General features: G+C 45.8%; 1 protein-coding gene across 7 annotated transcripts in view; it reads left to right on the top strand.

Moving 5' to 3' along the window:
* Positions 1–26,528, top strand: part of rassf8b (Ras association domain family member 8b) — a 121,417-nt gene that overhangs the window by 63,719 nt on the left and 31,170 nt on the right. For 4 of the 7 annotated variants that reach the window (XM_043713360.1, XM_043713361.1, XM_043713364.1 and 1 more), the window contains one exon: positions 25,637–25,800. In XM_043713360.1, the coding sequence (XP_043569295.1) occupies positions 25,698–25,800 (103 nt within the window). In that variant the 5' untranslated portion in view covers positions 25,637–25,697. Of the gene's footprint in view, positions 1–18,355; positions 18,985–19,083; positions 19,261–24,895; positions 24,967–25,636; positions 25,801–26,528 lie in introns of those variants that run through there. The other 3 variants (XM_043713359.1, XM_043713362.1, XM_043713363.1) reach the window with 3 other exon arrangements.

The raw sequence follows: 26,528 nt of genomic DNA, 5'->3' as shown, positions 1-26,528 counted from the left end.
CCGTCTGAGCAAGCTCTTTAACATGGGTAGGCCCTGTCTGAGCAAGCTCTTTAATATGGGTAGGCCTTGTCCGAGCAAGCTCTTTAACATGGGTAGGCCATGTCTGAGCAAGATCTTTAACATGGATAGGCCCGAACTGAGCAAGCTTTTTAACATGGGTAGGCCCTGTTTGAGCAAGCTCTTTAACATGGGTAGGCCCCGTCTGAGCAAGCTCTTTAACATGAGGTCGGCCCTGTCTGAGCAAGCACTTTAACATGGGTAGGCCCTGTCTTAGTAAGCTCTTTAACATGGGTAGGCCTTGTCCAAACAAACGCTTTATCATGGGTAGGCCCTCTCTGAGCAAGCTCTTTAACATGGGAAGGCCCTGTCTGAGCAAGCCCTTTAACCTGGGCAGGCCCAGTCTGAGCAAGCTCTTCAACATGGGTAGGTCCCATCTGAACAAGCACTTTAACATGGGTAGGCCTTCTCTGAGCAAGCTCTTTAACATGGGTAGGCCCTTTCCGAGCAAGCTCTTTAACACGGGTTGGCCTTGTCCAAGCAAGCTCTTTAACATGGGTAGGCCCTGTCCGAGCAAGCACTTTAACATGGGTAGGCCTTCTCCGAGCAAGCTCTTTAACATGGATCGGCCCTGTCTGAGCAAGCTCTTCAACATGGTTAGGCCCCGTCTGAGCAAGCTCTTTAACATGGATAGGCCCTGTCTGAGCAAGCTCTTTAACATGGATAGGCCCTGTCCGACCAAGCTCTCTAACATGGGTAGGCCCTGTCTGAGCAAGTTAATTAACATGGCTAGGCCTTGTCCGAGCAAGCTCTTTAACATGTGTAGGCCCTGTCTGAGCAAGCTCTTTAACATGGGTAGGCCCTGTCCAATAAGCTCTTTAATGCCCGAAACGTCGATTCTCCTGTTCCCTAGATGCTGCCTGGCCTGCTGCGCTTTTCCAGCAACACATTTCCATCTCAGGCCCCATCTGAGCAAGCTCTTTAACATGGGTAGGCCCCATCTGAGCAAGCACTTTAACATGGGTAGGCCTTCTCCGAGCAAGCTCTTTAACATGGGTAGGCCCTGTCCGAGCAAGCTCTTTAACATGTGTAGGCCCCGTCTGAGCAAGCTCTTTAACATGGGTAGGCCCCGTCTGAGCAAGCTCTTTAACATGGGTAGGCACCGTCTGAGCAAGCACTTTAACATGGATAGGCTCTGTCCGAGCAAGCACTTTAACATGGGTAGGCCTTCTCTGAGCAAGCTCTTTAACATGGGTAGGCCCTGTCTGAGCAAGCACTTTAATATGGGTAGGCCCTGTCTGAGCATGATCTTTAACATGGGTAGGCCTTGTCCGAGCAAGCTCTTTAACATGGGTAGGCCCTGTCTGAGCATGATCTTTAACATGGGTATGCCTTGTCCGAGCAAGCTCTTTAACATGGGTAGGCCCTGTCCGAGCAAGCTCTTTTACATGGGTAGGCCCTGTCCGAGCAAGCTCTTTAACATGTGTAGTCACAGTCTGAGCAAGCTTTTTAACATGGGTAGGCCCTGTCTGAGCAAGCACTTTAACATGGGCAGGCCCCGTCTGAACATGCTCTTTAACATGGGTAGGCCCCATCTGAGCAAGCTCTTTAACATGGGTATGCCCGTCTGAGCAATCTCTTTAACGTGGGTAGGCCCCATCTGTGCAAGTACTTTAACATGGATAGGTCTTTAACATGTGTAGGCCCCGTCTGAGCAAGCTCTTTAACATGGGTAGGCCCCGTCTGAGCAAGGTCTTTAACATGGGTAGGCACCGTCTGAGCAAGCACTTTAACATGGATAGGCCCTGTCCGAGCAAGCACTTTAACATGGGTAGGCCTTCTCTGAGCAAGCTCTTTAACATGGGTAGGCCCTGTCTGAGCATGCTCTTTAACATGGGTAGGCCTTGTCCGAGCAAGCTCTTTAACATGGGTAAGCCTTGTCCGAGCAAGTTCTTTAACATGGGTAGGCCCTGTCTGAGTAAGCTCTTTAACATGGGTAGGCCCGTCCAATCAAGCTCTTTAACATGGGTAGGCCCTGTCCGAGCAAGCTCTTTAACATGGGTAGGCCCGTCCAAGCAAGCTCTTTAACATGGGTAGTCCCTTTCCAAGCAAGCTCTTTAACATGTCCGAAGTAGTGGTGTCAAGTAGACTATGCCTCCTGCTTTACAAGGTGTGATGTGTTCTTGGACTAATATCTACATTCCTTGATGTGGAGGAGCCGGTGTTGGACTGTGGTGTACCAAGTTAAAAATCACACAACACCAGGTTATAGTCCAACAGGTTTGTTTGGAAGTACTAGCTTTCGGAGCGCTGCTCCTTCATTTGGTAGCTTTCCTGATGAAGGAGCAGTGTTCTGAAAGCTAGTACCTCCCGATAAACCTGTTCGACTGTAACATGTTGCTGTGTGAGCTTTAAATCTATATTGCACTAACTTCTTTTATGTTAATCTGGATAACAGCATGATAATCTGTTTTTTGTGGTTTTGATTGATGGATAAATATTGACTAGGACACAGGATAACCCACATGCTCTTGTTGAGATATTGCCTTAACATCAGCTCAAACAGGCTACTCGGTTTAAAATCTCATCCAAAAGACAGTGCCTCCAACATTTCCCCAAGTTGTGCAATGAAATATTCGCCTGGGTTCAGCCCTCAGTGATTCTTGAACCCAGGACCTTGCAGTTCAGAGAGCAAGAATGCTTCAAACTGTGCCACAACTGACAAGGAAATAAACCTCCACTTCCTGGCCTGGAATCCAGGTCACAGCAGTGAGCGCTTCAGATCCTCATCATCAGACCATTAGAAGTGCTGTATTGAGACTTGCAAAGTTTTCAACCCAACTCCTCATTTTAAAAATAAATTGCATTCACAGAGCTTGTTTCACTCTCTCAGTACTGTGAACCACAGTTTTGGGTCCTTTATCTCAGGAAAGATAAGCTGGCATTCCAGAGATTGTCTGTTGGGCTGATACTCGGTGTGGAGGGACTGTTTTATGAGGAGATGTTGGATAGATTGGGCCTGTACTCATTGAAATATAGAAGAATGAGACTATTGCAACCTACAAGATTCTGAGAGGTCTTAGCACGGTTGACATGGAAAGGTTGTTTCCTTTTGAAGGAGAGTCGAGGACCAGAGGGCATCATCTTGGAGCATCCGAGGAGCAGGAAAAATCGACGTTCCGGGCAAAAGCCCTTCATCAGAAATTGCTGTGCTTTTCCAGCTCCACTGTAATCTTGACTCTAATCTCCAGCGTTTGCAGTACCACTTCTGCCTGGCATCATCTTGGAGTTAGGGGTCACTCATTTAAGACAGAGATTAAGAAGAATTTCTTCTCTTGGGGAATTGTGAAATGCTTTACCTCAGTCGAGGCTGGTTCATTAAGTATATTCAAGACTGAGCTGGACAGATTTTTAAACAGTAAGGGAATGAAGAGTGATGGGGAGAAGGCAGGAAATTGGAGTTGAGGTCAGCCATGAATGGCAAAGCAGATGGGCTAAATGGCCCACTCCTGTTCCTACGTTTTATGGTCTTATGGACTCCCAAAGCTTTGCTTTGCGGAGTACAATTGAAGCTTAACAGACTGTACATTGGAAAACAATACAGGCAATGTCACATCAACAGCCAATCCAGATAATCTTGATTGAGGGAGGACCATTGTTCAGAACACTGGGAGGAACTCTTTCCTCTATTTTATTTTATTTCAAAGTTTAAAGGGCTGATGTTGAGATTGAATTGGGTTTGTCTGAAAGGTAGCAAGCAACAAGATATTTTAAGATGGAATCTGTCAAGGTGCAAGTCTTCAGTGGGAGTGCCCAAGGAATCAGTATTACTGTTCCACAGTCACATCGCTCGGTACTGCAACAGGGTGTGAACCAAGGTTAAATAACCTCAAATAGACTTTAAAACTGCAGGACTGAGATGAGACTTATTTTTTTTATTCACTCATGGGATGTGAGCATCACTAGCTGAGCCAACATTTATTACATGTCGCTAAATGTCCTGGAGGAGGTGGTCTTGAACTGCTGCAATGCTGCTTAAGGTCACCCACAACGTTGTGAGGGAGAGAGTTCCAGGATTTTGACCCACTGACAGTGGAGGAACGGTGATGTATTTCCAAGTCAGGGCAGTAAGTGGCTTAGAGGAGAACTAGCAGGGGGTGGTGTTCCCATATACTTGCTGCCCTTGTCTTTCTAGATGGAAGTGGTTGCGGGTTTTGGAAGGCGCAGTCTGAGATCTTTGATGAATTTCTGCAGTGCAGCTTGTGGATAATCCACGCTGCTACTACTGAGTGTCGGTGGTGGAGGGAGTGGATTCTTGTGGATATGGTGCCAAACACATGGGCTGCTTTATCCTGGATGGTGTCAAGCTTCTCAAGTGTTGTTGGAGCTGCACCCTTCCAAGTAAGTGAGGAGTATTCCATCACACTCCTGACTTGTACCTTGTAGTTGTTGGACAGGCTTTGGAGAGTCAGGAGGTGAGTAACTTATTGCAGGATTCTTAGCCACTGATCTACCCCTGCAAACACTGTATTTATGTGATGAATCTAATTCAGTTTTTAGTTAGTTATCCCCAGGATGTTGATAGTCAGAGATTCAATAATGCCAGTACCTTTGCTACCCTCTTGGGACAGTGGTTCAACTCTCTTTTATTGGACATGGTCATTGTCTGGCACTTGTGTCATGCAAATGTCAGTTGCCAGTTATCAGCCCAAGCCTGGATATTGTCCAGACCTCGTTGCATTTGGATATGGACTGCTTCAGTATCTGAGGAGTCGCGAATGGTGCTTAACATTGTGCAATTATCGGTGAACATCCTCACTTCTGACCTTATGTTGGAGGGAAGGTCGTTGAGGAAGCAGCTGAAGATGGTTGGGTTGAGGACACTACCCTGAGGGACTCCTGCAGAAATGTCGTGGAGCTGAGATGTCTGACCCTCCACAACCACAACCACCTTCCTATGTGCCAGGTATATTAACTGAACTAAACCAAAATGATGTATTACACACACTACACAGTCCAGATTGGTGGTGTCCAATACGTGAGTTGGTCGCCACAGACACGTGATGCATTTCAGTTTATTAGGTGAGATTTTAATCCGATGGACATTAAGATCCTGTGGCAGCCTGTCTGCCTACAGACAAGTTTCCAGACTGTCTTACACAATCATCCACCAGAAGCAAGGAGTAAAACACTACAGTGAAAATAGCCCTTAAAGTTGTAGGCGAGCTTTAAGGGTCTGAAAAGGTTAATACTGAGGAAAGCCGAATGCACCGCCCACAATGACGATGTTTCTGGACTTGTGGGCAGAGTAGTTTTAGATCTCCAATGAGTTTGACCTAACCTCCAGGTCATCCTCACAATCTGTGCGACAGTATTTTATAATATCAGTGCAACCCGTAATGAGTGGCCAACAATGCAGTGAGCTCCAATACGAGAGCCTCTCCTGTTTAACTAGTCTGTAGCTTGCCTCTACCATACTAAACAGGCACACCCTGTCACTCCCTACACTGCTACAAGGTGAGCTGCAAACTCAGTGTGACTGTGTGCACAACACAGTATATTTTAAAAAAAACCCTCCAGCCCAGTGGTCAAGAGGATTGAAGGAAGTTGAAGCTGTTTAAAATATTTAAGTTGTAACACTGAATCTCGGTGCTGTGTAGTGGTGAGCAACTATTACAACACGATTGTTTGACCAATCAACTGTCACCGTGCAATGGTCATACTCAGTGCTGTCCCTCAATCCCAGTAGAACATTCACCCCAACCATGGCATAGGTTTTCCATCACATGGTTAATATAGTGACCGGACCACTGCAAACAATGAAATGCTATTGGACAACACTGATTTAAATGGCTCACTCTGATTGGGTGACAATGAATGGCACTGATCCCTGTTCTGTTATTAACTCATTGGACACAATATTTTTTGGTTGTTATGCTTTCCTTTAGGAGACATGTTTTGCGAAGAATAGGGAAGAATAACAAAGATGCAAAAGAACCAATTAAAACATAAAAATACAAAGCACTCAACTGATGCATATGAGGCTGACCACATTTTCAGTAGATTCTGAGCAGCTACCAGTGTCGTAGATCTAGCTGTATGAGGTACAATTTCAAAGCTTTGGACAGTACAAAACTTGTGAGCACTGTAAGCACTATTAGAACAATGCAGAACTTCAAAAGGATATACAGTGAACTAGCGAGGTGCTCAGATAGGTGGCAGATGAAGGTCAATGCAGCGATGTTTGAGGTGATAGATTTTGACAAACAGAACATGGAGGGACAATATAAAATATAGGGCACAACCTGAAAGATGCAGAGACATCTGTGTGTATATGTGCACAGATGATTAAAGGAAGGACAGTCATAGAGTCATACAGCACGGAAATAGACCCTTATCCATGCTGACCAAACTAATCCCACTTGCCTGCGTTTGGCCCCTATCCCTCTAAACCTGTAACAAAGTGTAGAGTATCCTAGATTTTGTTAATCGGGGTATGGAGTACAAGAGCAGGGAGGTGATGTTGAAGTTGCATAAGACACATATTGCACCTCAGCTGGAGTACTGTGTAAAGTTCTGCATGCCACATTTTAGGAAGGATGGGAAAGTATTGGAGAGAGTGCAAAAGAGGTTTACAAGAATGGTTCCAAGAATGAAACACTTAAATGATGATGATGGATTAGAGAATTTGGAACCTGTTTTCCTTGGAGAGGGCAAGGCTGAGGGAAGATTTAATTCAAGTTTTCAAAATCATGAGGGTATACACAGAGCAGGCAGGCAGAAATTGTTCCCACTTAGAGATGGACGGTCCCAACTTGTCCATGCCTACCATACAGTCATAGAGATGTACCCACTACACCTCCAATTTTGGTGTCATCTGCAAACTTAGTAACTGTATCTCTTATGCTACCATCCAAATCATTTATGTAAATGACAAAAAGTAGAGGACCCAGATCTCCTAAATTAATCTAGTCCCATTCACCAGAACTTGGCCCATCTCCCTCTAAACCCTTCCTATTCACATACCCATCCAGATGCCGTTTAAATGTTGTAATTGTACCAGCCTCCACCACTTCCTCTGACAGCTCATTCCATACATGCACCACCCTCTGTGTGAAAAAGTTGCCCCTTAGGTCCCTTTCAAATCTTTCCCCTCTCACCCTAAACCTATGCCCTCTAGTTCTGGACTCCCCGATCCCAGGGAAAAGACCGTGTCTGTTTACTCAATTCATACCCCTCCACTTGCTAAGTGATCAGTAATGAGACAGCATAGATTGAAGTTCTTGCAAAAGAAGCAGATGCAATGTAAGAAAACTCTTTATCACTTAGCGAGTAATCAGGGTTTGGAATGCAGTACTTGGAAATGTGGTGGAGGCTAGTTCAATTGAAGCACACAAGGGCATTGAATGGTTATTTGCATGGAGTAGCGGGCAGGAGATGGCAGTGAGTCATAGTACTTATTCGGAGAGCTCATGCAGACACAATGGGCTGAATGGACTCCCTCTGCACTGTAACAATTCTATAATTCAGTGCCTTCAATAGACAAGTGAGTTACAGGCTAGGTCAGCGCTAGCAGCAGAAAGCATTGAGGTTCATAAATGTTCAGGGGATTCTATAGGAGCAGTGGGAGTGTCTGTACCTCTGAGCAAGAGGCTCTGGGTTCGAGTTCTAGGCCAAGATTTGTCCGTTCAGAACATGGTCAAACAGGTCATTTATTGACCTTTAAGTCCTTACACTCAGTCTGATGGCAACTGGAGAGTGTGATAGAGTCTCCTGGCCAGCTATCCTACAGACAGTAATGGCAAACCACTGCAGCACCTTGCCCATTAGCCTGAACCAACCCATGGCCCGACTGTCGGAAACGAGGCCAGGAGAAAAGTCAGGAAAGTAGACAGCCAGTGTTCATGATGGACACTGCAAGGAGCTTCACCCCTCAAGCAGCTACTGATGTCCATGAGCGGAAATGTGCTGAATGAGGAGAGCAGGACCATTGCCTTTTTTTGACCCATGGTAATGAACTGTTCCTGTTAAGCCAGGTCTGTGCCATTCCAGGAGCTTACTGTGAAGAATGGGTGATTGTTTGAATTTTATGACCAAATCTGACTCTTGTTGTGGAAAGTGGTACCATCATGCTGACAGCCCGTCTGGAGCCTTTGTCATTTGATACTTTGCATTCTGAGAAGAATGCAGAGTGCAGTTTACATTAACGGGGTATATTCTGTTGGTATGAGGTGTCTGTCACTATTGACATTCTACAATGGTAGCTTTAATGTGACTTTAATGTTAAATCATTAACCAGTGTTGAACACCAATGCTATAAATCCTAAATCTATTTGTTGAGTATTCTGGTGATGGAAGATTGGAAAATTCAAAATTGAATGATAGCCTTTGTGTTTTTGAGCTGTTTCCTCTTTTAGACTCACTCCTATAAGGATCTCCTCTAGACTGTTTGTTTTACAAATAGGCGATTTTATTTTGCAAATAAGATGGCCACGTTAATAGAGGCACGTTCGTCTGAAGGAAAATGCTGAAAATCAGAGCTCTTGCATTAGATTTTACTCTCCCATTATACAAGAGCCCTTTATCCTTGTTTAGAGCCAGTGCTGTGCTGATCTCCAACAACCTAATAACAACTTTGACTCAGGAGCTGAAAGATTCTGCAGCTAAACCAGCTTTATAATAGAAATTGGTGAAAATATTTGTGTACAATCTGGTTTCCCATCCCTCTTCCCCGCCATCTCACCCAACATCATTGAAAAGTGATTCTCAATCACCTTCAACTCAGTGATGTGCAGAGACAGAATGTTGGTGCCTCTGTTTTGGCCTTCACAACTTCGATTTGTATAATGGTGCAGAGGGATCTGTGAAAATGGCACAAGGTAATAGACACTTGCACTAGGTGATAGATTGATTGCAGGCATGATGGGCTGAATGGCCTCCCCCTGTGATCATGGTGCACTTCAGTGTACCGGTTTGACCTGGCAATGGAATTTGGATCCTGCACCCATGACAGCAACAGCTGAAACTTAAGTAGTGCCTTTACTATATTAAGGCTCAGAGGAGGCAGCACGGTGGCTCAGTGGTTGGCACTGCTGCCTCACTGCATCGGGGACCCGGGTTTGATTCCAGCCTCAGGCGACTGACTGTGTGCAGTTTGGACATTCTTCCTGTGTCTATGTGGGTTTCCTGCAGGTGCTCTCCACACCTCCACACTCCAAAGATGAGCTGGTTGGGTGGATTGGCCACGCTAAATTGCCCATACTGTTCAGGGATGTGTAGGTTAGGTGCATTAGTCAGGGGAAGTGTAGAGTGATAGAGTTGGGGAATGGGTCAGGGTGGGTTACTCTTCGGAGTACTTTTTTCTTGGAATTGATGTGTTCGTACAATTCAGAAATGCTTCTTGCCATAGAGCCCTGAAGGATTACACCCGAAACGTCGACTTCTCCACCTCCTGATACTGCCCTGACTTGCTGTGTCCACTTTGGATTCCAACATCCGCAGTTTTTTTTACCTCTTGCCAGGGAGGATCACTTATTATGAACAGGTATTTCACGGATCGGCTACAAGTGGATGGAATTCTGTTGACTTTCACAAAACTGTAGCCGTTCCAAAGATTGCCCTCTCATCTTCAAAATCAGAGAAAGCTGTAGTTCCTCGGCTATGTAATTATTGAAGCATGGGGTCACTCCACACTCAGTTAACTCAAACCTCATGATCAGCGTTTGTTTTGTTTATGAATGAAATAAAATATTGGCACACTTTTGCGGATAATAAGGTCTGCTTTGTCAAACTTTGCGATTTTGCCACATTCAACCTGTGACCGGTACTGCTGGTAAAAGCAGAATTCAGAAAGTGTTCCGAGAGCTAGGCAGCTGCCTTTTGGATTTGGGGCCTGTATTCAAGTCAAGCTGAACTGCTGGGGAGAAAACCTCTTCGAAATACTTGACGCAGCCTTCAGGAGGAATGGCTTTGAATCAGGTCCAGGTGATCGAGTCCTTGTCAGCTGCTTAACACAGAACTTCCCCTTGATTCAGGGACCAGCAGGTTGTTCACTCTGTGGCCAGGATTTCCACTCACTGCTGGCACCATGATTAGAGGCAAGCAGGAGTTAAACTGGCAGTCATGCCTCCATCAGGTCAATTTGTTAAAAGTGCTGTTTTATGGGACATGGGCATCACTGGCTAGACCAGCATCCATTGCCTGTCCCTAGTTGCCCTTGAGAAGGTGGTGGTGAGCTGCCTTCTTGAACCGCTGCAGTCTGTAGGTTGACCCACAATGCCCTTAGAGAGAGTGTTCCAGGACTTTGACCCAACATCGGTGCAGGAAAGGTGATATATATATATACCAGTCAGGGTGGTGAGTGGCTGGGAGGTGAATTTGTAGGTGGTAATGTTCCCATGTACCAGCTGCCATTGAAGGAGCAGCAATGAGATTGGGGCTTAGCAGGCGGCACCATTAAGGCTTATTGATGGCCTAGGCATTTTCTAATCAACCCGTTCAGAGATGTTAGGACACACTTCTGGACTTGAACGTGGGCCTCCTGTCTCAGACGTTAGGACACTACAACTGAGCCATAAGGACCTTTCCATTAAGAGCCTAATGAAGCAAAATTAAAGGAGGCCAGTTGGAATTTTCCAGTCAGGCACCAGGTTCCCTCAGGACCGGTTTAGACCACCCTGTAGCAGGGCAAGAACCGAGAGCTGTAGGCAGGCCTGAATGTTCTCCCTCCTTCTGACCCTCCATCCCTGCTACAGGAGCAGTCAGAAACCTTCCTGGGGTGGCCTGGCTGTGGAATCTATATTTCAATGAAAGATTTTAAAAAGTTTGAGAGAGGCATCACTAACTTGGAGTAAGCATCTTTCCTCTCACTTACCTTCCATTGCACAGTGTCTCCTCCTCTGACTTTTGTAGACGTCGCCTCCTAACCTTAAGTGTCTGCCCATTTACTCACGTTAACTAACCCGAGGGGGAGGGAATAGTAAACAAAAAAACGCAATAATCCTGGGAAATGAATGTACTGGGCCCGCATTTTGAACTGAACAAGATGAGTCAGAGCAGTATGTGTCATTTGCTGGTTCTGCCTCATTGTTTGTTCTGGGATGTAACAGAAATGATCCCTGCTCCAGAGGGAAAATCCAACCTTAGTGTCTAAAACGTACTTAAAATGGAAATGTCTCATCGTTGAATTAGACTTGTTACCAATATTGATGTTGCTGGAGCTTTACTCTTTATTGACCATGTGCTGAACCTAACTCCGGGCTTGGGGGAAAGGGTTTGCAGTTGTAGGGATCAAAAAAAATTAGATATGTTTCCTCCCTCACTTTGGTAAAAAATTTCATTCCTAAGAAATGACCTGGCCACTGGTATAGGGGTGACAAGTAAGCAACTAGTATCGCTGAGGTAATGTCTTTGGAACAGCAAATTAAAATCAGGAACCTTTTTTTAAAAAAAATTGTTCATGGGATGTGGGTATAACTGACTAGGCCCAGCATTCATTGCCCATCCCTAATTGCCTCGAGGGCAGTTTAAGATTTAACCACATTGGCTGTGGGTCTGGAGCCACTTGTAGGCCAGACCAGGTTAGGATGGCTGTTTACTTCCCTAAAGGACAGGGCCTCTTTATAAAGTAGAACCTTAGGATTGTGACATCCATTTGGCCCGTCGTTTCGTTGCTGGCCCACTGAAGCAGCGGTTCACCTAATACCACTCTCCTACCTTCCTTCCCACATCCTAAAGGAAGATCCTGCACCATCTTCCTTTACATATAATGATCCAACTTCCTTTGAAAAGCCCCAACTGAACCTGCCTCTACAGGTATAGATGGCGACCACTCTCTACGTGAAAACCTGTTTTACTTCTGTCGCCATTGCTACGTTTGCCAGTTATCCTAAATTGATGTCCTCTTGGTTCTCCATCCTTCCACCCCAGTGGAAACAGTTTCTGCTCTGTCTGGACCCCTCATAAAAACAATCCCAACTTCTCAACCACTTCTCTGTCCCTTCCATTGTCCAGAGGTAGCCCAATAGGTTTAGAATGCCCACTCTGCCAGGAGGAATTGGGATCCATGACGGAATTTGGAGAGATTAGTGGTTCAGCATTGAATCAGTAAGGTTTCAACTACAGGGACTTCATCGGCAGAGATTCGGGTGAGACTCTATAATCCAGGGTTTGTTTAAACTGGGGTATTTGGTTCACACATGTACGTCATTAGAAAGTGCAACAAATGACTGTTGTGTTGAGTCCCATAGGGCAGCTGGCTCGGAAAATCCTCCCAATCCGACAAGCTATTCCTTTGCCAGGCAGGGGAGCAGGGACACCAGGTCTGTGGGAGCACTACCAGTTCCTGGGCCGCCCCACAAGCCACACACCCACCATCCTGAGTCGGAAAAGTGTTGCAGGTTCCCTCACCGTTGCTGGAGCCAAACCCTGGCGGGTGAACTCTTACATGGGGTCACAGCCATTCAAAGAAACAGCCCAGCAACAGCATCTTCTCACGGAACAGACGAGCTCCACTAACTAGAGTCGAGAGTGTGGTGCTAGAAAAGCACAGCAGCTCAGGCAGCATCCGAGGAGCAGGAGAATCGACGTTTCGGGCATAAGCCCTTCATTGGCCAGATGCTTCCAGAGAACTTTCTTTAAAAAAGTCAAAGTTTAGCTTTGCATAGATTTTAAGAATGGCACTTGTTCAAAAATAACTAAAATTCCTTAGTTATTCACTTTGGATACACCTTGTCATATACAACAGCCTGTCCATCTCCAAATCCCAAAGACACTCATACTGTCCTTGAAATACAAATCTCCCATCGATGGATGAAAATTGTTAGCAGCATTGATGTTGCTTTCTGCGTGGTTTGGAACTTGACTTTTTATTGACCATGTGCTGGACCTCACAGGGTTGGGGTGAAGGGAGCTGTCAGGCAGTTATAGAGATCAAGCAAATCACATTGTTACTGTTGGCTTCAATGTGAAACAGTTAAGCCATTTCCAATCTCTCAACCTTGAATAAAAGGATCTCAGGTAAGTGGTTTAAAAGGGATTTCTGGAAGAATTTTTTCACCCAGAGAGTGGTGGGTATCTGGAACTCACTGCCTGAAAGGGTAGCAGAGATAGGAACTACCACAACATTTAAGAACTATTTAGTTGCATACTTTTAAGTGCCATAACATCCAAGGCTATGGGTCAAATGCTGGAAGATGAAGTTGGAATAGCTGGAGGTCCTAATGCATGAATCACAAAAAGGTATATTAGATTCCCTACAGTATGGAAACAGGCCCTTCGGCCCAACAAGTCCACACCGACCCTCTGAAGATGAACCCACCCGTACCCTATATTTACCCCGACTATTGCACCCAACACTATGGGCAATTTAGCATGACCAATTCACCTAACCTACACATCTTTGGATTGTGGGAGGAAACCCGCGCAGACGCGGGGAGAATGTGCAAACTCCATACAGTTGCCCAAGGCAGGAATTGGTCCCTGGTGCTGTGAGGCAGCAGTGCTAACCACTGAGCCACCGTGCCACCCCACTGGTAGCATCAAAGTTCACTAGGAGATAGGGAAAGCCAATGGAATCTGGGCATCTATTTTAATGGGGGTGTTTTAATAGAGAGGTCTTGCTAAAACTATACAAGATACGAGTCAAACCACAGCTGGAATACTGTGAATAGTTTTGGGCCCCTTATCTAAGGAAAATTATTCAGTGCTGTCATTGGAGGCAGTCCAGTGAAGATTCACTAGACAGACACCTGGGATGGAAGGACTTTCTTATACAGGGTTGATAAGATTGAATTTGTACTAGAGTTTGGATAAATGAGTGGATTGACATCATAACACATATAAATTTCTTAGGAGACTTGACAGGATAGATGCAGAAAAGTTATTTCCCCTTATGGGAGAATCTAGGATTGAGGGGTGTAATCTCAGATTAAGGGGTCACCTCATTCGGACAGATCTGAGGAGGATTACAGCCTCTAGCCATGCTGTAAACCCCTATGTCTCTGTGATGGGAAATAGGAAGCTCATAAAGAAACTGCTAAACTTTAGCAAAATAATTTCCTTCCCTTCTCAGTCTCTCCTCCTTGACCTCCTGAGACATAATCTGGGTTGAAGTGTAATGTGTTATTAAAACGACTGTGATTGTGAGCTATTTCAGCATGATAGAAACATATGGGAGTAAATGATTATTACCCCACCCCCAGCCCCTTCACTGATTAGTACCTAAGAAGCAGAGCTTTTATGTGTTTTTTTTTCATGTACTATAGGACTCTGTGACCCAGTATGTTTTATGATACAGCAGTAATCCTAGCTATAGCACTGCCTTGTCTTTTGTTGTATGCTTTTAGTAGCCTGCATTTTACTAACCAATGTACTGCTTCGAAATTGCCGGTATAGTCAGTCAAACTTGAAAGGAATATGTATATATTTGAGTTTGGAATTTGCTGACCATTCATTAGACAGTAGCAATGTACAATCCAACAAACTGCCCTGGCACAAACTGCTGGTTACAAAATGATAGCTTGGCTCTCAGGCCCCACATCAGCAATCTTGCCTCCTCTACACCTACAGGCACTGTTTGTACTCACTGGAAATTAGAATAGCAGATTTTATGGACAGCAGTACCATCATTATTCTCCATATCGTGTAACAGGCAAGATGTCCCCTGTGGGAGTCATTCTGAACCCCATGATCAGACCCAAATGGGTGATCAGAAGGCCGCCTTGTGTCACAGTCACTCCTAGTAACGTTCCCCAAATTGACCAATGAATGACCAGAGGACATGTCTGTCAACCAATCAAGTGAAGTAGGCCAACTCTTCAAATTGGAGGAAAAACAGAGGCTTTACTGCTTGATAGGAGCAGCTGGTTGCCATGGCAGCCGAGTGGGAGAAAATGGACCCTCCAGTCTTTCCTGACTTTAAATTGAAAAATTGTCTTTGCAGCCAAACCATCACTGGACGGTGTCTGGTGAGGGGTGGGCTAGCTGTGTTTGCTATCGAGGCCAGGTAGGCAGATTGTAACATTGCTGAAAGGAGCAGGTGAATCGACGTTTCGGGCATAAGCCCTTCTTCAGGAAAACCTTCTTATGCCCGAAACGTCAATTCTCCTGCTCCTTGGATGCTGCCTGACCTGCTGCGCTTTTCCAGCAACACATTTTTCAGCTCTGATCTCCAGCATCTGCAGTCCTCACTTTCTCCCAGATTGTAACATTGGGCTTTGTAACTCTTCACCCCCAGCCCCATCCATTTCACCAAAGGGAGACAGGCCTCCAGGCAACTAAGCTGTAGAGACCAATAGGCCTCGGGCCTGTCTTTGCATCACTTTCTCAAGAGCTGTTTTATCTCTGCCCAGAGCAAGAACAACTCAAAGGATTTGTCAACTTAATCCACTTAAGCGGTTTGTAGTAAAAAAAAGTCTGCAAAATGAAGTTTTGTGCGTTGTTTATAATGGCCATGCGATTTATTTTAAATCAAGAATATTAACTTGAAAAACAAAAGATTTGCAGGCTTCAGAGAGGAAGTAACTGGAATTCTTATTGAACGAGCTAGTACAGACACAATAGGCCAAATGGCCTCTCTCTGTGCTGTAAGATTCAATACCTTAAAAAATAACTGGATTGTAGCTTTTATTGAAACGACATTGCAACTCAAACGGTGATCCTTCAGCCCAATCTATTTGGTACTAGCCTTTCAACTGCTGCTAACTTCTCCAATTGCCCTGTTATTTAATTGTAAAAGATGTTCCTGGGATTTTTTCTGCAGTTTTTTTTTGTGAACTACTGTTCTGTGAGTACCACCTTTCTCCAAAGTACATTTGGTGAAGGATGAAGCTATTTCTACCAGTTTGGTTCCTGATGCCTGGAATATGATCCTGTGTCTATTCCTGTTGTGTTCCAGTCCTTGATGCACATGCAGCACTTTTCCTGTGTTTGAAACAACCTATTGTTGAGCTTACTCATTATCTTTCTCAGGATATGGCTATCAGTGGCAAGACCTGCTTTTATAATCCTCCCCTAATTCCCCTGGACTTAAGTGGCTTGCTCAAAGAGGGCAGTTAAGAATCAACTATTTTACACTATGGTAAAAACAATGACTGCAGATGCTGGAAACCAGATTCTGGATTAGAGTACAATAGGTCAGTGGGGAAGGAGATGAAGGTGATAGGTCAGGGAGGAGAGGGTGGAGTGGATAGGTGGAAAAGGAGCTGGGCAGGTCGGACAAGTCCGGACAGGTCAGGGGATCGAGTTGCTGGAGGTTAGAAGCTAGGATGAGGTGGGGGAAGGGGAAATGAGGAAACTGTTAAAATCCACATTGATGCCCTGGGGTTGAAGTGTTCCGAGGCAGAAGATGAGGCGTTCTTCCTCCAGGCATCTGGTGGTGAGGGAGCGGCTGCTAGGATGCGCCCAGTCTCCCCAATGTAGAGGAGGCCGCATCGGGAGCAACGGATACAATAAATGATATTAGTGGATTTGCAGGTAAAACTTTGATGGATGTGGAAGGCTCCTTTAGGTCCTTGGATGGAGGTGAGGGAGGAGGTGTGGGCGCTGGTTTTACAGTTCCTGCGGTGGCAGGGGAAAGTGCCAGGATGGGAGGGTGGGTCGTAGGGGGGCGTGGACCTGACCAGGTAGTCACGGAGGGAACGGTCTTTGCGGAAGGCGGAGAGGGGTGGGGAGGGAAATATATCCCTGGTGGTGGGGTCTGTTTGGAGGTGGCGGAAATGTCGACACTATGGGCATGCAGTTCACATGTAGACCAGACCAGACATGTAGTCAAGACAACAGATTTCTATCCCTAAAGGGCATAAGTGAACCTGATGCGTTTTTAATGACAATTGACAATCAGTTCATAGCCACCCACTCTCCAAGCGTATAGCCAGTGGTTTAATTTTACAAACAACTCACCACTCCTTTAACCTGCGTTAATATTGCTGTATGTTTTGGTTGCCCTGCTATAAGAAGGATGTTATTTAACCGGAAAGGGTGCAAAAATGATTAACAAGGATGTAGTTAAGACTGGAGGGTTTGTGTTGTAACGAGAGGCTGAGCAGGCTGGGAGTTTTTTTTTTCCCCTGGAGCGTAGGAGGCTGAGGGGGAGAACTTATAGAGGTTTATTAAATCTTGAGGGGCACGGACGGGGTGGATAGCCAAAGTTTTTCCCCAGCGTAGGGGAGTCCAAAACTGGATTTAAAAGGGGTCAGAGGAGCAATTTTTTCAGAGAAAGGACGGTGTGTATGGAATGAATTGTCAGAGAAAGTGGTGGAGTTGGGTTCAATTACAACATTTAAAAGATGGGTGTCTCAGTGGCTCAGTGGTTAGCACTGCTACTCCCAGCGCCATGGACCTGGGTTCGTTTCCAGCCTTGGGTAACTGTCTGTTTGTACATGTCTGTGTGGGTTTCCTCCGGGTGCTCCAGTTTCCTCCCACAGTCCAAAGATGTGCAAGTCAGGTGAATTGGCCATGCCAAATTGGGCATATGACCAGTGATGTGTAGGCTAGGTGCATTAGTCAGGGGCAAATATAGGGTAGGGGAATGGGTCTGGATGGGTTACTCTTGAGATGGCTGGTGTGGACTTGTTGAGCCAAATGGACTGTTTCCCCAATGTAGGGAATCTATGAAAAGACATTTGGACAGGTACAAGGTTCAGAGGGATATTGGCCAAACATTGGAAAATATGACTATTTTCAGTTTAGGAAACCTGATTTGTGTGGATGGGTTAGGCTGAAGGGTCTGTGACTCCTTGTTTGCAAAAATAAAACAAAGACAGAGGGAAGAGGTGGGTCCCTGACTCAGTCCCTGACAAACTGTCCTAGGGTACCCAATAAAAACCTGTCTATTAAAGCCATAAGGGACAGACCCTTCAGCTATGGGACGGTTGGTCACCATAGTGTCTGAATTGTTAGAATTTCCAATAGTTAGCATGCACTCTAAGTGACCCAGCTCGAATTAGTTTCCACAGTGACCATAAGTGGGCTTCACTGTGGGATCGCCCTGTGCCTTTTAAATGATTGCAGCCTGGTTAGTGTCTTGCGAGAGACCTGGCTCCTTTTGTCCAGTAAATAAGAGGATGTTGGGGGTGGAAGGCGGGGAGGAGGGCTGTAGGCTTAATACAGTGTTCATCGCAGACTGCCACTTTCAATGAAAGAACGTTAATCATTGCTTCTGTTTATTTTGAAACAAAACGTTGAGAAGGGATTATGCTTCGTACTTAAAGGAAAGGTGGATTTGATTTGCTGAGGATTTGGGTGCTGTGGTACAAGACACAGTCAATGTGGCATTGGTTTCCAATGTGATTAGGGAGCATACCGCTTTAAGGAGCAGAGTATTGTACTCCCTGTGAGGGCCCCTTTTAAGATCTATAGTACTGTCTCACTGCGTAAACATTTACATGCCAGGAACTGGTCAGTCTTACTCTAGGATCCAGCAGGTCTTTGTGCATTGTTTAATCCTTTTCCCACGGGCACCCCCCTTCCCATCCCACGCTAGTCCCTTCAAAAGAAAATTGAGTTTTTATTTAAAATAAAGAGGCATTAAAAGTTGTCCCATCTATTGGGAATAAAATTTGAAAACAGCGGGGGGTGGGGATAAAGAATGATCCTTTAAGCATGTTTACTGATGTCAGGACCTATAGGAACTTCCAGACAGGAGGGAAGAGAGAGAGAGAGAACCCCTTTTAAGAGTTGTCATATTTGTGAGAGCCACAGGAAGCTAACTTTATTTGGCTTGGAGCTTGGCTACATCTATCAAGCTGTGCTCTTGACACTATTAACATACGAGCAGGATCAGTTATCCCTTAACCAGCTGATGTCAGCTCTTCTGAAACACAGCAAACACGCTCGCTAAATAACCTGGCCCTGGATTTCAGTAACTTGAAGTTCTTAACTTCCACGTTCCTGTTAACAACAAAACAAAATCCTGGACGGTGAAGAGGGGGAGGGAAGAAGCCGGAGAGTGATGCAGTCGGTGGGCTGGTTTCTGCCAAGCCCCACAAGGTAGGGTTTCTTTTCCTAGCTTTAAAAATGTAGTTTTCACTGACCACACCAGAATGTTTAGTTTCCCACCCCTCTCTCTACCCCACCCACTGATGTTTGAGTTAGTTCAGTGCAGTGTGAAGGACATATCGCCCTAAGGGATATGGAGACCGAGTGAAGCAGAAGCTAGCACAGAAAATCCAGACAATGGAATGCTTAACTCCAGAGAGCTGAATTACCCACAGTTATCCTGCAGCCTCTTTGCTGCCACTCAGTTGTAGCTGAACTGTATTCCTGGTAGGTAACTAGACTTGATAATGTCTTAACCAGTGTGTTAAATCTAGTGACTGCTGTCTAATCTGTGCTGTTTTTTTTATAAGTCAAATAAGAAGTAAAGCTTTACTTCTTTGATTTGTTAACGTTAGAAGGTCCAGTTGGTAGATTAGACCTGTTATTCAGTCCCTGTTCAGTTATATTCAGTTCTGTTAGCTGAGTCTCCAATCAGCTTGTCAGAACATTAATGCTGAGTTTCCCCTCCCCAAACTGAGTCTAGATTTTATTTCTTGATTTGAAAATATGTAAGGTCTGAAGAGTTTGAACCTGGTATCTGCTGTTATTTTGAAGGTGAAGCTGCCAAGAAATGTCGGACACACATGTTGTGTGCATTAGTAGGTAATTTAGTAGCAATTTTCCAGTCCTTAGTGCCAATGATAAAGAGTGTCTGTTGACCATGTGAATACCGAACCTTTTTAAATAAAAACTCATTCAGCCCATATTGAGGCATCATTGTACCAACATACATTAAATCCTGTTTCATTTTACCCTTTCAGCTGACCCTCGCAGCTTGTCCTAAACCGCTGTACGTCTGTAAGAATCCAACAATGAGGGGATCGTGTCTGTAGTTTCCCCTTCCTGTCTGAATGTGTTCTTTTCCAGCACAATACAAAGTGATCTTGTGAGGCCAAGTACAGAGTGTTGCATAACGTGCTGTCAACAGCAAGCTATCTTCTGTCCAGAGTTTAACCTCATCTGTAGACTTTCTTTTCTGTCTTCTCTCTGAATTCTTGGAGTATTTTAGTATCTATCTGTGGAGGATGACCATCCAGTATCTCAAATTTTGTTAATATTTCAACTGGCTCAAGGTATATATTGTGGGGGAAGGGCATGGGATGGGGCTCTCAATACTGTCTCCCTTTGGGGATTGGACATTGCTCAATGTTGGTTTATTATTTGTACAATTTGTTTACGATTTTGTAGCAGAGAAATTACAGTACTCTCGCATGGAGATAATACAACCTCAAGCAAGTGACGGGATTAACATAGAAACTAGGAGCAGGCCATTCAGGCTTCAAGGCTGCCCTGCCATTCAGTATTAACACAGAATCCCTCCAGTGTGGAAGCAGGCCATTCATCCCATCAAGGTCACACCAGACCCCCAGCCCTATCACCCTGCATTTCCCATGGCTAACCCATCGTGCCTGCACAACCCTGAACACTATGGGCAGTTTAGCATGGCCATCCCACCTCACCTCCACACCTTTGGATTGTGGGAGGAAACCGGAGGAAACCCACACAGAGAGTGTGCAAACTCCACACAGCCGGAGCCTGGAATCAAACCCAGGTCCTATCGCTGTGAGATAGCAGTGCTAACCACAGAGCCACTGTGCTGCCCTCATGGTTGTTCACCCAACTGTTCACATTTTCTCCCTCTGTCCTTGAGGCCTATATACACCTCCTTCTTGAAGATGTTCAATGTTTTGGCCTCAACTGCTTTCAATGACAGAGAGTCCCACAGGCTCACCACTGTCTGGGTGAAGACGTTTCTCTTCATCTCAGTCTGAAATGGTCTAACCCATGTCCTTAGACTATAGGTTCTGGACTGCCTGGTCATCGGGAACACTTTCTTGCGTTTACCCTGTCTAGTTCTGTCCGAAGGGCCAGTCTCCTTAGAGCCCATCATCTCCTCAATGCTCCTGAGTGGAATCTCACCACTTTCTTTATTCCACATCCACCAGTGTAAAGTTTCTGAACTTTCAGGCCTACCTTTTCACCACTTGAAGCCATTTACACAGGTGCACGCAGTGTAAGGTTTGAAAGCATCTTTTTAGTGGGGAGACATTTAACTGTGCTTTCTTGCTAATGGAAAGTGAAGGGTCAAGGCCTGAGACATTTAGGTGTCTTTTAAAACTGCTGGAACAGCTGTCTTGATATGCTGAGCGTGCTAATTTTTTTTATAGAAAGCTACTCCCCATCCCTGATCAATCTGTTTAGTGTATTTCCAGGTTTCCATCAATTCCTCAGAGCCGTCTCCCTGATTTTTCTCGCAGTCCCTCCGCCTTGTTCTTAAAGCATCTTGAAGCAATTTCAAATCTGTCCCGTAACTGAAGGGATGTGTCTTCTCTGTGATGTTAGTACCTGACACTTCACTTTCTCTCTCTCATTCGTGTTGATGTGGCTGTTGGTTTTGCTGACCGGGGGATTCCAAGTAAAATTGAATTTGCTTCAAAAACAGTGCAGCCCTCAGCATGCCCTCACCTTCCTGTTAATTAATGTCACTCCACGAGTGTCCGCCTTGAAATTAACTGTTGGTATAACTAGCAGTTGGTCCTGGGAGCGAGAGCTTAAACCGAGTTGACGGATGAGACCTGTTATTAAGTTGCAAGCAACAGTTAAAATTGGCTTGATGGTTCACTGTTAATTAGTGCTGACCGCTGCCCTTTTGTTCAGAATTGTGTTACCACCATTTTAATTGAAATATAGCGAGTCCCTGAATTCCATAGAAGGGAATTTTAAAACTTCAGCATGTTTCATGTGTGTCGTCCTTTTCCAAGATAAAAACCTGCAATGAATCACCGGTAATGTGTGTGATCTTACTAATTGTTCTTTTCATGGGACTTGATCATGGCTGGCTGGGCCAGCTTTTATTGCTTGTCCCTAGTTGCCCTTGAGAAGGTGGTGGTAAGTTGCCTTTTTGCAGTCCATGTGCTGTAGGTTGACCCACAAGGTCCTTAAGGGAGAGAATTCCAGGATTTCGACCCAGTGACAGTGAAGGAATGGCGATATATTTCCAAGTCAGGATAGTGAGTAGCTTAGAGGGGAACGGCAGTGCTCCTATGTATCTGCTGTCCTTGTGCTTCTAGATGGAAGTGGTCATGTGTTTGGAAGGGGGGCAGGGGTGTCCTGGAGTGTGTATTGGGGGGGTGTCTGTTGGATCAGGAGTACAGAAATAGTCAAAGCTTCACCATGGCCCTAGGTATCTCAGAGCCCACAATCCCAGAATTCCGACTTGTGACCCCCATTTTGGTTGCTGGCCCCCATTTTGAAAACCCCATTCCAAGAGAGCGTTAACACTTCAGCAATTGCTTTCCAGCAGGCTACTGGGACGCGGATTTGCAGTCAGCTATTTACACATGTTGTCAATTTGAATTTTAAGACCACAAAGGAGGAGGCCCCTTTAAGGCCTGGAATTGGTTTCCCAGGAGCTGTAGAAAGGCTAACCTGAGACTGAATTAGGAAGAAAGGTATTCGCAAGAACTTGATCTGAAATGGCTCTGTGGTCCCTCCGTTCCCTATTAGTATTCCTGCTCTTTCAATCAGGGTGGTGTTTGTATTTCATTTCGCGTACATGCCCCTATCTGGGCAGCACGGTGGCTCAGGGGTTAGAACTGCTGCTTCAAATGCCAGGGACCCGGGTTCAAATCCACCTTTGGGTGAACTGTCTGTGTGGAGTTTGCACATTCTCCCCGTGTCTGCACAAAGGCGTGCAGGTTAGGTGGATTGGCATTGCTGAATTGCCCCCTAGTGTCTAGGGATGTGTAGGCTAGGAGAACTAGCAATGGGAAATGCAGGATTACAGCGATAGGGTTGGGGTGGGATGCTGTTCAGAGAGATGGTGTGGACTCGATGGGCTGAATGGCCTGCTTCTGTACTGTTCGGATTCTGTGATTCTATTGCACACTGTGCTGGTTACTATAGAGCCAAAGAATTACAGTCAGCCTGGCTCAATGTTGAGCAGTCCTCACCTCCTCTCCTCTCCCAAGGCAGGAGTTTACGGGTTCAAGCCCCACTCCAGACACTTGAGCCTGGAATCCAGGCTGACCCTCCAAAGGGAGTGCTGCTCTGTCAGGGGGTGCAGTATTTCATGGAGACATTAAATGAAGCCCCCTTTCTGCCCCCTCAGGTGGCAATAAAAGGCAGTACTCAAAGAAGGGCTTTCTTAAAGGGCAGAAGTTTTCAATTATCGACCCAGCAATGATGTAGAGCGAGACAATCGATAATCTCCATTCAAAAGCAACAACAACTTATATTTTGGTGACACCTTAAATGTAATCAAACCTTCTAAAGCACTTCATAGAAGCACGAGGAAGCAAAGTAGTAGATTTGGAGTCACCTGGCTGACCATTTGACCAGGGGAGTAGGCTTTAAAGAGGGAAGTGAGGTAGAGCTGTGTGATGAGGGAGTTCCAGAGTTAGGTAACTGAAGATACGGCTGCCCCCCGCTGGAGCAATTAAAATTGGGGCTGGACAATTTTTGGAAGAGTGTCGATATCTCAGAGGATTTTGGAAACGGAAGGAGGTTTTAGATTATTTTCCCTACAGTGTGGAAACAGGCCCTTCAGCCCAACAAGTCCACACTGACCCTCTGAAGAGTAACCCACCCAGACCCATTTCCCTCTGACTAATGCACCAATCACTACGGGCAATTTAACAAGGCCAATTCACCTGACCTACACATCTTTGGATTGTGGGAGGAAATCGGAGCACCCGGAGGAAACCCACACAGACACGGGGAGAATGTGCAAACTCCACCCGAGGGCAGGAATTGAACCCGGGTCCCTGGCGCTGGGAGTAGCAGTGCTAACCACTGAGCCACCGAGTCACCCATCTTTTGAATGGGGCAAGGCCGTGAAGGGATTTGAAACCAAGGTTGAGAGTTTTAGAATCAACAACTTGCTTGACAGGGAGCAGACTTTGTTGTGAATGAAGGCAGGAGCAGCAGAGTTTTGGATTTCCTCCAGTTTACAGGGGTAGAGCGCAAGAGACCAGCGTCAGTGTGCTGAAACGGACTGCAAGAAAGGCAGCTCACCCTCACACTTTCTCAAGGGGCAACTGGGTATAGGCAGTATGCTGATCTAGCCAGCGACACCCACATCCCAGGAGTGAATTACAAAGAAATCTAGCCTTCAGGTAACCTGAAATACAAATGAGCTTTAGCTGCAGATGAGTTTTTTTGATTAGATTAGATTACTTACAGTGTGGAAACAGGCCCTTCGGCCCAACAAATCCACACCGACCCTCCGAAGAGCAACCCACCCAGACCCATTCTCCTACAATTACCCCTTCACTTAACACTACAGGCAATTTAGCATGGCCAATTCACCTAACCTGCACATCTTTGGACTGTGGGAGGAAACCGGAGCACCCGGAGGATACCCACACAGACACAGGGAGAATGTGCAAACTCCACACAGACAGTCGCCTGAGACGGGAATTGAACCCGGGTCCCTGGCGCTGTGCCACCGTACCGCCCTAAGTTGATGGTTGACATCAGGCAATGTTACGGAGATGGAGTTAGGGTTCTTTGGGTTAGGGTAGTCATGATGTGAATGTGAGCAAGTTCAAATGTGACACCAGTTTGAAAACTGATTGATTTCACGGATTTCAGAATGGACTTCAGAGTGAGGACCAAACACAGTGGGGTTTACTCTTCCCCAGATTTTATGGAGCGATTTACACAGAGCGAGGTGGGTGTGTGGAATGCACTGCCAGCGGTGGTAGTAGAGTCAGAGACATTAGGGACATGGAAGTTAGTGCAATGAAGGGTATGTAGGTTAGTTCGATTTTGGAGTAGGATAAAAGGTCAGCACAGCATCAAGGGGCCGAAGGACCTGTACTGTTCTACGTTCTGTGATATTTCTCCTTGTCCAGCACAGGATGCCAGATAAGCAGTCTGACAACTGAGTAGCAGTGGAAGGTGCAGGAGAGGCAGTGGGACGTTGTCAGGGTAAGTGTAAAAAACTAATGGTGTGCTTTTGGTAGATGTTGCCATGAGACAGTTGGTAGGTGAAAAATAGGAGGGGGTACGGAAGAGATCCTTGGGAGAAGACACCAAAGGTACTGGAGCAGGAGCAGGAAGATGAGCCATTGGACACAATACTGTGCCTGTGGTGAGATGGATAAAAATGGAAGCCGGTGAGAGCACTGTCGCCCATTTGAAGAGGGCCTGGGAGGAGGATAGTGTGGTCGCTGTGTCCCAGGCTACTGACCTGCTTGATAAGGACAAGAAGGGAGAGTTTATCACAGTCAGAGGATGTCAGTTGTGATTCTGATAAGCACAGCCTCAGTAATGTGGCAGGACTGAAACCCATTCAGAGAGACTCTGGGAGACTTGGGAACAAACTTAAGAAGTGGTGGTGTTCTCAAAGGGGTGGAGAGGAGAAGGAGGTGTCAAGACGGTGCAGTCAAGGTTTTGTTTTCTCCAAAGAGTGGCGATGACAGCAGCTTTAAAGGAGCTTGAGGTAGCTGCAGCTTTTTTTTTCAGATTTGGATTGTATCTACCTGAGTACCGTTTATCTTTCGTGGACAGCAGCCCCCCCCATTCCTGTGTTCAGAGTTCTGATCATTAATCTATACAATCAATAAAGAAGTATTTAATAACTGGTGTTTTCCAATAGGTGAGTGCCAGTCTGCCAACTCCACAGTCCCTGGGCAGCGACGATGAGCTGATGGTGTACAATGGAGCTGAAGGTATGGGTGGATGGAGTCCAGCGTATCGTGTGTGGGGTGACGGAGGTCACGACCTGCCAAGAGGTCGTCATTGCCCTAGCTCAAGCCATAGGTAAGAGATTGTTAATTGATTGTGGAGTCATGCATGGATGGGTGGGAGCTGTCTTTCCCATTCTGGGATTGGAACCTGGCGCTTGTTTCCACCTACTCTCCATGACCTGGCTGAGATAAGGAGTGAGAGAGTGGAGAAGCTGAGGAATGTTGGGCAGGTCTCCATTAAACACGATCATGGAATGATTGATCATGTATGATGTTAGAATGATTTTTCCTGTGTTTGATATGGGCCTGATGATTAATGAGCTGGTCAACAGTGGTTGTGGTTTCTTTCTCCTTTGTATTTTGGATGTGGGTGGTGCTGGCTGGGTCAGCATTTATTGCCTATCCTGAATTACTGTTTGGTCTGAGTGACTAGCATTTCAGAGTCAATCGCATTACTGTGGGCCAGGAGTCATGTGTACGTCAGACAAGACCAGGTAAGGAAGATAGATGCCCTTCCTGAAAGGCATTGCTGAACTAGGTGTTTTTATTTATTCCACTGAATTCAAACTTCACCGTCTGCTGTGGTGGGATTCGAGCCCATGTCCCCACAGCATTGGCCTGGGGCTTTGGATTATTAACCCAGTGACAATCCGATACACCATCACATCAAAGGGAAGTTATAAACGTTCACTCTCCCTTTCCTTCGAGTCTTGCTCTCCCCATCCCCTCCTTCCCTCACGTCCTCACTCTCCCTTTCCCCTCCTTCCCTCACGTTCTCACTCTCCCTTTCCCCTCTCGCCC

The sequence above is a fragment of the Chiloscyllium plagiosum genome, chromosome 23 (assembly GCF_004010195.1).
Source record: "Chiloscyllium plagiosum isolate BGI_BamShark_2017 chromosome 23, ASM401019v2, whole genome shotgun sequence".
Classification (NCBI taxonomy): Eukaryota; Metazoa; Chordata; class Chondrichthyes; order Orectolobiformes; family Hemiscylliidae; genus Chiloscyllium; species Chiloscyllium plagiosum.
The sequence above is the reverse complement of the archived record's forward strand: the minus strand, read 5'-3'. Positions and strand labels throughout refer to the sequence as shown.